This window comes from Natator depressus, chromosome 2 (genome assembly GCF_965152275.1).
Source record: "Natator depressus isolate rNatDep1 chromosome 2, rNatDep2.hap1, whole genome shotgun sequence".
Taxonomy (NCBI): domain Eukaryota; kingdom Metazoa; phylum Chordata; order Testudines; family Cheloniidae; genus Natator; species Natator depressus.
Window position 1 is genome coordinate 173559323 of NC_134235.1, and position 13744 is coordinate 173573066.

Consider the following 13744-nt stretch of genomic DNA (forward strand, 5'->3'; position numbering starts at 1 on the left):
GCTGCTATAGAAAGCTCTTATTATTTTTATTATTATTATTGTCATTATTATTATTTATTTACATTGTGATAGTGCCTGGGAGCCCCAGCCATGAACCAAAGCCCTACTGTGCTAAGCACTCTACGGGCACACAACACAAAAACAGTCTCTGCCCCAGAGAGCTGAATAGACAGAAAGACACCTTACTTTTATTTAACAATAGAGAAAGAGTCTCTTTTTTTCAGAGCCCCTCTCTTTCGCTGAAACCTGTGGAGTTATTGGATTTTACTTTACCTGTAGAATAACTAGCAGTACCCTGGCCCAATTGACCATAGTTTCATTCACTGGTATATTCATAATACTAATTCATTAAGCACCCGACTTATGTATATATTTCACTTACATGTTTTCTGGAGAGAACATGTAAGGAAAAACTACTGAAAAACTGGCATGAATGTATATTTTCAACTCTTACAATTTACATCTTAGGAGCCAAGTGTCTCTTGTGAGAGAAGGATATGCACTATTTCTGGAGCACAGATATAAAGAAGCAAGCCTTCTAGATGGAGGTGATCTGACTATGAATTATAGGTATTATAACCAACTTTTCTTCCATACCAATACCCCATGCCTCCAGAAATCTTAATAGGCTTTTGAGAGCCTCCATTTAAAGCTGGCTGCATAAAATGATCCCTTGATGAAAAGGGATTGAAACAAGGGTTAAAGTAGACATTGAAAGGTTATTGTAGAGGGCACATTGTTCATACAATCCTCCTTTAATATGTGTGGTGTGCACCTGCGATAAGATGATTCATTAGATAAGGCTTCACTTTGACAAGCTCCATCGTTCAACCCTCGGGGTAGTGATGGAACAATTCTGTACCCACCCAGTAAATATAACAAGGTCAGCATTTTTTCTGGGACTTAGATGGGGAGACTGAAGCTCAGGATGCATCTTTGTTTATGTTTTATGTAAAAAAAAAATCCCCATAAAGTTTGAGGATACTGTTTTTGTTTTGTATTGTTTTACTGATCAGAAAAAAATGTAACCTTTGTCTCTAGTAAAAAACCTCAGTGACACAAAATTATGCAGAAGAAAAGAACAGCTTACAATTTGTGCTTTTTTGAATTATAAGTCAAAAACTGTAGAATGAAACTTTATAATTACTGATATCCAGGGCTGTACCAGTCCATCAAACATCTCCTGAAGTGTCTGTCATCAGCTTGAATTTTTCATTTTAGTTGTATCTATTCTAATAACAGGTATGTTTTTTGGTATAGGAGTACCAAGTTAGCAGTACTAATCTTAAACAATATTATTACACTTATTATAATGATTCTTTTATAATATTATTTTCACTGAAACAAACAGTCACATTACTTTTGTTACTGACAGATGATAGAATAGAGTCAGTCAGAGATCATGATTCAGGAAGGTACTTAAGAACCTGAAGTCAATGGGATCACTCATGTGCTTAAAGTTAGGCGCATACCTTTCTGAACTGGGGTCTATAGCAGGACCAGAATGATATCAGCTTCAGTTAAGACAAATAAGAAACTCTGTGAATAAGCATGATATGATGAAACTTCCCATTTAGAATCTCAAAAATCTACAAATTATCGTGTTTAAAACACAGTATTAAAAGGCTTTTAAAAGACAACAGAGCCTCTTGAATTTGCACTAATGACTGGCAGATCCATTACAGGTTGCTACATTTTGTGATTTAATAAACAATGAGCAAATAAGCATATTAAATCAAAGATACTGCATTACAAAATATGCTTTGTTAATTTAATTTTAAAAATTTATTTTATTATAAATTTATTATAAAAAATAATGCAGTCTTAGTACTGTAAGACTCCAGTATAGATTTCTGTTATTAAATCTGTGCTTAGAAGTGGGGGGAGACTGCTGTTTTTTTGGTGAGAATTATCAGGTTCTTGAATTAGCAAATCGAGACTCAGCAACAATCTGCACACTTAAAATACCACATTGTTACATTCTTGTTATCTCTTCCCAAGATTGTATTATAAAAGCAAAAGCTAAACCATTTGCAGTTTAAAAAACAAATTCCCCATTCTAACAACCCCCTTCCCCCGGTCCTAAACATTTCTATTTCTTACCTTTCCTGGTAAACATTATTTATTTATCCTCAATCTGTGCACTTACAAATTGCTGTCATGCAAAAGAAATTCATTTTTATCCAAAGATCAATCTGCCATAAGAATTCACTGTTTTCTCCATCTTCCACTCACCTGTCCTTGTGCATTAGTGACTAGCTGACCTGTGACCCCCTGAAGACTGGAGAGTGCATTGCCAAAGGCCTGTGAGCTTGCTATTGAGCCCATGGCTGCTGCTGCTGCAGCCGCTGCTGCTTGACTTGCCAGTGGATTATTAACCAGCTGAAAACCAAAGAAAGAAAAGATCACAGTAAAACCACTGATGAGCAAGGAAGCACATAAAACACAATGCTAAATGAATATATAAATGCTACAGTACTAACATAGGGGAATACTCCAGTTTATCCCTAGAGCTTAAGCACTTCTTCAGAGAGCTTTTTATTTCTGATGCACTGGTCCCTTTGACAATGAATGTATCTAAGAATCCCAGAGGAAATTCCATTGTCCTGAAGAACACAATTGTCTTATCATTCAGAGTTATGTTTGTATTTCCTTCTTAGGTGCATAAGCTAGGTACCCGAATTTTGCATCTATGTGAAATCAATGAAAGTTCAGTCTTTGATTTTAAAGGGAATGAGATCAGACCTTAAGTTTGGCCATTAAGATCAGAAAGAAACCTTCTTGCTTAGTGTTACCTCAGCTCAACTACTGAACCCAAATATGAGAAAAACCCACTGCTTCTACTGGTTTATACATTCAAGGAATATGTGTCAACACAAACACAAATCACAGTCTGGAACTTGACCCTATGATTAGGTTAAATGGATGTCAACTGAAAATGAATAACCATCTCCACAACATTCTATTTGCAAAACTATGGAAAATGTATTGATATAGTTATTATTTGTTCTTGCCTGTGAATAATTAATTCCGGGGTTCACGTACAGTTCTCCAGCTGTCTGCATATTGCACGTCTTTTGCCATAATGACATGCTCAATATAAAACATAGCATGCATAAAACATTTTCACTGATGGACCAATTTTCAAATGGTCATCTCAACAGGATGTCCAAATCCCACGTAAGGACACTCTAAGCAACACTTGGGTTTGTAAAAGAACAAGTATGTGTTTAAATACAGAGGAAAGTGTCTCACTGAGGATTCAGATGTCCTATGGGAGACTGATGCTAGTCATATAAACCAAGCCACAAGTGCTAGGGGACGTTCTGGTGATGAAGAATGATTGGAGAAATAACTGGTACAAGAGATTAGAAGGTATCCATCAGACAGATGCTTTCTGGAATGGAACATCTCTGAACCAGATGAAAGGCTGGTTCAGGTGTTAGCCTAGAACTTGGGAGACCCACGTTCAATTTCTTGCTCTGCCACAGACTTGGGTAAAAAGAAAAGGAGTACTTCTGGCACCTTAGAGACTAACAAATTTATTTGAGCATAAGCTTTTGTGAGCTACAGCTCACTTCATCGGATGCATTCAGTGGCTAGTGTCCTTTTTCTTTTGTAGAGAAGCAAAGTGTGCGTTGTAAATGGTTTGTCTAGTTTTTGTAAAGTCCAGCTACGAGGAAGTTTGTGTGGAAGGTTGTTTTTTTATGAGAGTATCCAGTTTTGAGAGCTCATTCTTAATCTTTCCCTGTTTGCTGTAGAGGATGTTGATCAGGTGGTTCTGCAGTTTCTTTGAGAGCGTGTGGCACAAGCTGTCAGCCAGAGGGGAAAGTAAGCCGGTACGCCCTGGTATGGCGTACAGGTAAGAGCCGGTGCGCCGTACCAGGACCGGCTTTCCAAGAGGGCAATATAAAGCCCTCGGGTAGCGGCGGCGGGGCTGCGGCAGGGACTTAAAGGGCCCCAGGGCAGTAGTGGTGGCTGGAGCTCCGGGGCCCTTTAAATCCCCGCCAGAGCCCCGCCGCCACTACCCCAGGGCTCGGGCAGCAGGGCTCAGGCTGGGATTTAAAGGGCCCCGGAGCTCTAGCCACTACCCTCCCGGGGACCTTTAAATCCCCGCCTGAGCCCTGTTGCCGAAGCCCTGGGATAGTGGTGGTAGGGCTCTGGCAGGCATTTAAAGGGCCGGGGCGGTAGCGGTGGCTGGAGCCCCGGGGCCCTTTAAATCCCCGATGGAGCCCGGCCCAGGGCTACCCCAGGGCTCGGGCAGCAGAGCTTAGGCGGGGATTTAAAGGGCTCGGGGCTCTGGCAGCTGCTACCACAGCGGAGCCCCAGGCCCTTTAAAGCTCTGCCAGAGCCCAGAGCCCCGGGCCAGCGGTGGCAGCCGGGAGCCCCCAGGGCTCCTCAGTGATTTAAAGGGCCCGGGGCTCCGTTGCGGTCGCGGCAGCTGGAGCCCTGGGCTCTTTAAATCGCCCCCGAGCCCCGGGACTCCCAGCCACCTCTGCAGCTGGTAGCTCGTGGGTGATTTGAAGGGCCCCGGGCTCCCAGCCGCCACTACTGCAGCTGGAGCCCTGGCCCTTTAAATCAAGATTTAAAGGGCTCGGGGATTTAAGGCCCTGCCTCTTCTGGTTGAGGCCACGCCTCTTCTGGTTGAGGCCACGCCCCCTGCGCAGGACTCTGGCGTACCGGTAAATCCTCTAACTTACTTTCACCCCTGCTGTCAGCATAATCTGTGTGGTATGTAAATTGTAATGGATTTTTTACCTTCAGTCCTTTTGGTATGATGTCCATCTGTTTGCATTTGGAAAGGAAGATGATGTCTGTCTGTATCTGTACGAGTTTTTTCATGAAGTTGATAGATTTCCACTCCATACAGCTAAATTCAGTGCCTTACATAATGACAGGTTTCGTGTTAGTCTGTATTCACAAAAAGAAAAGGAGTACTTGTGGCACCTTAGTGCCACTGAATGCATCCGATGAAGTGAGCTGTAGCTCATGAAAGCTTATGCTCAAATAAATTTGTTCATCTCTATGGTGCCACAAGTACTCCTTTTCTTTTTGCGAATACAGACTAACACGGCTGCTACTCTGAGACTTGGGCAAGTCACTCAACTTCTCAGTGCTTCAGTCCCCATCTGGAAAATGGGGACAATAGCACTTCCGTATCTCACGGGGTATTGTGAAGATAAAGACATAAAACAGCGTGGTACACTACAGTGATGGGTGACCTATAAGAAGGGAAGGGGGGGTTTACTCTGCACCAAGAGGGAAGATACCCAGATGGTGTTAAATTCCTTCAGGCAAAGAGGGAAGAAACATAAGGGATTGGGTAGGCTGTACTGTGCTGTGGGAAGGAGGTGAAGAAAATGGAAAGTAGATGGTGTTAGAGATGGTTATAATTCATGGTTATAAGAAAACTACTCGTCTTTTGGACGGTATAAAAATCTACAACGATTGATTATTCATTTATTAAAACATCTACTAATCAATATTAACCTTTCATAAACTATTTATAAATGGAACCTTGCTATAAAGTGTGCCTAAATGAGGACCAATCCATTCCCTCTAAAAGTTGTAAATAAATAACTGAATAAAGCTTAGCTGTGGGTCTGGACAGAAAAGAGTGACACCATTTTGTGAAAGGTTTTAGAAATTTTTTGGGGGAAATTATATTGGCATTTCAAAAATTTAAAAAATTTCAACTAGCTGAACCTAGCAGTAATAAAACCAAGCAAAAAATATCTGTTAGACTCATTCTTTCTTGACTCTAAACTATGGACCCATTTCTGCTATATCCACACAAATCCCACAGTGACTTCAGTGGGTGCTGCATGGACAGAATTGGGAGCTATGTAGTGAACTATTTGTTGTAAATCACTGAGGAGAAAAGTGACCACACTGAAAGGGTCTGGTTTTCAGAAACAGCGTTCAATTATGCAGGTGTAATTTTGCCCCTGCAAATAATTATACTAGGTATTTTGTGAACCTTTACACATCTATCTGCTCACATCTTCAAATAAGATAGACGTATAAATGCTAGAATTTGCAACCACAATTAAATTTGGGAAGAGTTATTTGGGTGAGTATAAGTAAGTCCGCAAAACTGGAAACCACTGTAGCTTAAAGCCTTTTTTAAAAAGTAGATGCTATAAACCAGTAGATTCTTCTTACTATTCTTTTGACTTCAGTTTTCAAAAGCTGTATATTTATTCACAAATACAATGGTAAAATTTCACTGCAAACAGATTAGTTTTTCAATGTATAATTTGACTGTAAAAAAATTAGACAGAGATACACTGGGTTTCTTTTTGTCGTATCATGCAGATAGGCTACTCATTAAAAATTGAGGGGCAGATAGTGATTCCTGCACTCACAAAGAGCAGTATCATGCTTCATGCAAAGTCTCATTGAATGGGAGTATTCACAGAGTAAGGTATTAGAACTGGTTGAGAATTTTCCAATGGGAACATTCTTTCATCAGGAAATGCTGATTCACCAAAACCAACTTTTCAAGGGAAAGGATCAGTTCCAGTGGAATCTTCACTGGGAAGGGGAAGAGGTAGAGGTGTGAGTGTGTGTGTGCGTGTATCTTCCCCCAAAGGTTAGCCTATTTGCCTGGGATGTGGGAGATTCAAGTCCATGCTCCAAATCAGGCAGACCAGGGACTTGAACTCAGACCTCCCACATTCTCAAGGAAGTACCCTAATCACCAGGCTATTCTGAGGGGGCCTTGGTCTTGTTTTTTGTGAAATATTTCAAAAGGTCTCTTGTTTTGTCTCAATGGGAATGGCAACAAATTCCAAAACCTTACTTTTTTCCACAGGATGGAAAATCTGCTTTCCGACCAACTTTATAAGGTTTGACCAAATGTGAATAAGAATATCCCAACCTGCCCCTAAATCAGATTTTAAAATAATAGATTTTCCTCTGAATATTTTCAGGATCTGTTGCAAGCTGTTGATGGGAAATTCAAACTTTCACAAACTGATTCCTTCTAAACTTTGATGCAAATTGGGGATGGAGGATTCAAGTTTATCCTAATTATTTGGACAACAGGGTAACATTTGACATATTACACCTTGCTCTAATTTTAAAATAATACCCATTAGCCTCTTCCAACTCCGGCTTGAGAGATTTCTGCTATTTCAGAATGCAGGCGTTAGCACTTGGGAGCACTTATTGATAGAAATATATTATGAAAGATCCCATTAGAGGACTCTTCAGTATTAGTTTCAGTTTTTAAATAGTGATTTAATTTAGAATGCTTAGGCTCTTCAGAGCTGTCACTTCCAGTGCCTGAGTTTCTGCTTCCACTCAAAGCAGCAGCTGTAGCTGCAAGTCATGGAGCTCTTACTTTAAAATGACAGGCCTAACTTCTCAAGAATGCCCCAGTGTCTGTTAATGAAATTATCTTGAAGTTCTTATGAGGAGGAGCCCTGTAGTATCTGAGTTGCTTCAATACATTTTCCCAATGTTCCAAATCTAACCTCTCAGGAAAAAAAGAAGTCTATGGATCTCTCTCTTACACTAGGGTAAATCAGGAGTTACTCCACTGAAGTCAATGGAACTACATTATTTTCTGTGACCTTGAGAGCACACTGAAAGACTCACCTATTTTCCCATGGTTTTTTTTTTTTTTCCCTAGGGGAAGGATGTAAGAAGGGGTTTGATTAGGGTTGACTGGGTTATGGAACAGACGAATGGGAAGAGTTTGTTTTAGAGTTGGCGTGGCCTTTTTATGGAAGTTCTGCTGCTGTCTTCATTACTGTTATTACCCACATCATCATTGCTTTACTAATCAGTATATCTTTAATAATAACTAACACATTTAGAGTAACAATATCATCATTCATTCATTCACTCATTCATTCATTCAATCATCATTACTCAAATACCTTAAAAAGGAAGGACAAGATTTTTCAAACCTCTGAAGCCTAGGGAGAAGGGTGGCTTCAGAGCCTGAGCTCCAGCCCAAGCCACAACTTCAAGGCACTGTCTATTCAGGTATTTTTGGAGCACTAGCATGAGCCTTGCTAGCCCAACCCAGGCTGGGAGGCTTGCTCTTCCTTGCTCCAAAATGCTGTGTAGACATACCTTTGATGTTAGGCTCCTAAATAAAAGTGAGCTGATTTGCAGAGGTACTGAGCAGCTGCCACTTCCTTTGAAGTTGTGTGACTTCCATTGACTCTGCTCCCAAATATCTGACTAGAGCATAGATTTATATTTTATAATATACGTGGCACTAATACATTGCAACCTGGCTCCCTGTAAAATCTAAAAATCCCTGACAGAATCTCATAAAGACACTATAGGTTGTCTCAGCTTAGTCCTTGTAAGGCACCTCAGTGTCACAGGGATGAGCTCCAGTTAAATTCTTGTAGAAATAAATAATAATTAGTAATAATTAATACTAGCAATACTCAGCATTTATAGAGTTTTACAATCATAAATTTCAAACCTGCATGCCAAAGCTTACTTCACCTTTTGACTCAAAACAAAAGTAGCCTCATTTTCAGAGGTGCTCTGTATATATAGATACACTGAACTCAAGAGAAAATTATTGATCAGCACAATATGTAAATCTAATTAATTAAATAAAATAAGTGAAATGTAAAAAAAGATACTCTAGTCCGACATTTGGGACCCCTGGACATTTTAAATCCACGCAAAGTCAGTGGAACCTACTTTTGTTTTTTTTAAAATCCTTTCTTGGATTTTGTATAATGGGATAATTACAACATTTTATGTTTCTAAATGAACAATGGTGTAGACTGTCTAATAAAAAGGTTTGCCATACAATTTACATTTGCCCTCCTCTTTGAAGATAAACTCTTGCTAGGTAAATGTTGGAAGCAAACCTTTTTTTCACCCCAAATCTGAAAACAACCTGTCAACACTTGTTATTTTTAAACTGCTCAAGTCCATCAAGGGAAACATATAAATTTTAAAATTGTTTGAATTTGTATTTACAAGTTACTGTAGAGAGCAACAATTCTGTACAGGCAAAACAGACATTTAAACATATGCACGTATCTATAAAATATTTATATGTAAATACACATTCAGATAGATGCAATAGTATAAATGCTAGAGATTGGGTATTGAAATATCTGAAGGCACAGACTTGCTAGGGACCTTTAAAATATCTGGGTCTCACAGATACTTAATCTGCTCATTATACACAATTATTGTGGCTGGGATATTTGCTGTCCAAATCTATGCTGAATTGCCTATCAGGAATAAGTACTGATAGTGGTATTGCTGATGTGACATGACTTGATTCAATGCAAAGCGACACAACCTGAGGTGCTGGAGAGAACACAGCTCTAATGTGCATCCTGGTATCACTTATGCAGCATGGACATTGGAGTATGCCTCAAAAATGACCAAACTATCTTTATAAACAAGGTGTAGAATGTCTAATGTGGTTAAATTGGAACCATAACCCCAAATCCACAACCTGAGTTTATACTATCAAAAAAGCTGTGTATGTGATATCAACAGCAAAGCAGTTAAACAACAGGCACCATTCCCACAGCTCTGCACCCTATTATAGATATGACTGATTAAGATGATAGTGCCTGAAGTGAACGGACACCATTCCCGCCACATTGATCTCTGCTCCTTTCACATAGAAAAGAAAAGAGGAGAAAGAGGATTGGGAAGAGGAATACTATTTGAATCCAGTCCTCGGCCCCTCTCAGGACTACGCCTTATGTTTGACAAAAAGAAAAGAACAAAACTAAAAAAGAAAGTAAATATATATCTTCAGGTAGCTACGTGGATACTGGAAACAACGATGAGTAAAAAAGCAGTCAGAAATAGTAGCTGACAGAATGCCTTAAAATGACAACAGTGGGCACCTACCTCCAATAATGTAAGTTCCTGGATGTCTAAATTTACTTATTTGTTACAGGCCAAACTTTCATCGGGGTAAACTGGTGTGGTTCCATTTATGTTAATAGAGCAGCATTTTTATATTAATAGAGCAGCATTCTTTACCCCAGTTAAGGATGTGGCCCTTTAAGGTTAACCACTCTCTTCAAAACCAGATTTCATCCTTACATGTGGCATAAACTTACTGTAAACATAAGAAGTCTGACTCTCCCCTAACTTACAGGGGTTTTTACATGAGTGTAATTCCACTGACTACAATGGAACGCCTGCTTATTTACACCAATGTTAGTGAGAGCATTAGGACCAAATACCACAATTCTATATTTTTCTAAAGTAATTTACATATATAGTAGGGATATATGCTAAGGGAATCTTCTAAACTTTCTGAAGAGGGTAAAATCACTTGAATTCAACTTAATGCAGTTCCTTGAATCCTAAACTGGTCTATTTTGGAATGCTTTATCAAGCTTCTGAAAGATGCTTTCTACTCAAGAAAAATGGTTACCATAGGGCTTCCTTATTACCAAAAAAATGAATCCTCATTAAAAGGAAATTGCCATTTGTCCTCCTGGATAAGAGGCTAGCACTCAAGTATCAGCAATTTGGCTGTAGCAAGGTGTCACACAAGAGACACAACAAATTAATCCCTTTAATCTAAATCATTTATTTGCCTTTAATTTAAATGTACAAATGGGATGTGTACATGTAAATTTGATCATTTGCAGGCACAAGTGATAATGTGCCAAAAACTATGTGGATGCAAATAGAGGCCACACTCAGAAAATGTCATCCTTTATGTCTAGATATCTGAGTAAATCTTTCTGAAATGTTTTGCCTTGTAATACAACAAATTATTTAAATACACATACACTCTGCACTATTTCACTGAAGACTGGTTCACAAAGCAGAATATTATGGAGAATCCAGGATTCTTCTCTCCTTTGCACACGTGTGTGAGTGAGTGAAAGACAGAACTTACATTTAATTTATATGGACATACCTGTATAAATGAAATCTACAAGAAAGTCAGACAATGCCCTGGTTTAAGATTATAAACTGAATGCTGTGATGAGATCTCTGCTATGTTTTCCACTCTTGGAACATAACATTTATAATGTAATAATCTCACATAATGGACCTGCTACCATATAAGCCAATGGGAAAACTTCTGTTGACTTCAACAGGAGCAAGATGACACTCTTAATATTTTTTGCACAACTCTAGAGCTATGGGGAATCTGTGCCTTTTATCTGGCTTCAGCTCCAAATTCAGGTTCACCAAAATTCACATATTTATTTTTGCCAAACCTGGGACAAGATTCAAGCACACTAGGGCTGAGTTTTGAGTGCCCCATAGGCCAATTGCTGGTAAAGAGAGGGACCAACCAAAAAGTTCTCATCTGATTCAAGCTGGAGTGTATTTTGGATCTGGCGCAGTTCCTTGTGGAATCTGCAACTCAGTCTCTTCAACTGAATAACTTCCCAGGTTATTCTTGGGGACATTCTGCACAAATAAATAAATAAATAAATTCTGCATACAATATTTTAAAATTCTGCAAATTTTATTTGTCAAAATAACACTACATAATCATGCCAGTTTCAATTATTTTGGTAATTTATTTCAAAATACCTGTCAGCCAGTATGTCTGTAACAATTCAGACACACACAAAAATTCCCCCAGGAGTAGAGAGTTAACAAAACCCCTGTGACAACCTAGTTCCTGTTTCTCTGCCCCGTTCCCCCACCCACTGTGCCAAGCCAGAGGGACAGACCCACAACCCCTCCCCGCCCGAGCCCAGCCACAGTGCCCCCCCAGCTAATACACCCAAAACCGCTTCCCCCCCAGAGTCCAGTCGTGGGGGGCCCTGGTCCAGATACCCGTACCTCTCCCCCACAGAGCACAGCCGTGGGGGCCCCCAGACCTAGATACCCATACCCTTTCCCACCATGATCGCTGTGGGGGCCCCCCCTTGCCCAGACACCTGCCCCCTTTCCCCCCAGAGCCCAGACATGCCCCTCCCCTCCCCCCCGGCCCAGACAACTACCCTCTTCCCCCTCAGACCCCCGAGCCTGATGCTCAGTCCCAGGTTTGCACAGAGTTCCCTGCACGTCGTCCTCTCCTTCCCTCGGGGCATGCTGGGAACTGCAGCTGCCAGGAACCCTCTAGCTCCCTTCCCCTCCCCCCAGCAGTGTCTTCTATGTGCAAGCTGGGCTCTGCCAGGTCCAGTGATTCCTAGTGGCGGCCAGCAAAATTGCAGCCCATCTCTGTGGGGGAAAGGAAATTCTGCATGCACAATGCTAATTTCTGCCAAATTCTGCATTGCGCAGTGGCACAGAATTCCCCTAGGAGTATCAGGTGCTGAGCTGCTGCCCACAAGACACACCCACAGGAGCAAAGTTAAACAAAAACTTTACCTGGTGTCAAAGACATTAAAAGGCCTATCTCCAAATTCTCGTTTTGGGTGGAAAATGTGCAAATTGGCGGGAAACCAGTTGAAACTCAGTCTCTGCTGAATTTTGCTTTTAATTTTTGGGTTCATTCAAATCTCAAAATTCAGAACAAAACTTGAGAGGCATGAACCCATACAAAACAAAACTGACAAAAAGTTTTGCCCAAAGCCCTGTGAATGAAAATCACAGTCTGATTAAACACATATAAGAGCCAAACCGTGGCTACCACAGAACATGTGACCTGAGTGAAGGCAGGCGGAAAGGCAAGGATGCTGGGAATTCCTTCCCCAAGTAATATTCTGATGCAGGATGCAGCCATTGTTTAGTTTGGCCAAGGTTGTATAGAGAGGGGTGGGAAGGTGACTTTTCTCTGCCTCCAATACATTGGACAATGCCTGGGGAACATCTGCTCCTTGTTTTCCAAAGATGGAGCAATGAAGGCCTATAAGCATGCTCTCCCCCAGTATCAACAAAGGTATTACATGACTGCCTCTGCAGTATAAAGGTATAATGTCTCCAGCCACTGCCTCTCAGATGCAGCAACATTCTCCACCTCTAGAAGCTTTAGTTTGGCTCTAACTATACTACAGGGTGTACACATACTGGAGAATATATTAAGATGCCCTGTATGGAGACTGGATTAATTAAAACACACAAAATCCACAGCTTCTGCACATGTACATGGATGGACATGTTATCCTCATCAACAGCAATCTCACTCCATAAAGGTACATGTAAAATGATACCGAGTGTATCCCTATCATGACAATGACCTTCCCCACCACAATTTTCTACAGAAGAAGAAATGCTGAAGGGTTAATGCTGTAATGGAGCCACGTACAAAAAGTTTCCGCGGAGAACCCTCCTTCTCAGTCACTTCCATCTGATCTGGTGTCAGCAAGCAGCCTGCTCCCAAAATGAGCTGTAAGTCCTGACACAGATGCTGCACTGCCAGAGCTCTGTTAGGCATGCTGCAAGGGGCTGGCTCAGTTTCATCCCTTAACGGTAAGGTAATTCCAGGTGGAGTTTTGTTAATGTTCTTTTGATAGGTACACAGAACACAGTTTACCAGCTATTCTAATTCTATCAGTGTTCCTAGAAGCTTAATATTTTGTGCACAACCGTATCTATATCCCATATTTCCTCTAAGAGCTGCATTCTTTTTTTCATTCACTGTTTCTCCTCGGGCTTGTTCTCCATTTTATTCCTTTACTCTGATCTCCTTTCTCTCATCTACTTTCCTGCAGTCTTGGACCTGGTGACAAATTAAGTTTGCCATCTAGGAGTTCAGCAAAGACAGCGCTAAATCTGTGTTCATAAGGCTGTGGTGTTGCCACATTAATTCCTAATTAATTTCAAAGCTGTATATGTATACATTTTACATTTTCAAAACGAAAGTATC

General features: G+C 40.5%; 1 protein-coding gene across 1 annotated transcript in view; it reads right to left on the reverse strand.

Moving 5' to 3' along the window:
- Positions 1-13744, reverse strand: part of POU6F2 (POU class 6 homeobox 2) — a 377737-nt gene that overhangs the window by 66975 nt on the left and 297018 nt on the right. The window contains exon 6 of the mRNA XM_074945315.1: positions 2236-2382. Within this exon, the coding sequence (XP_074801416.1) occupies positions 2236-2382 (147 nt within the window). The remainder of the gene's footprint in view (positions 1-2235; positions 2383-13744) is intronic.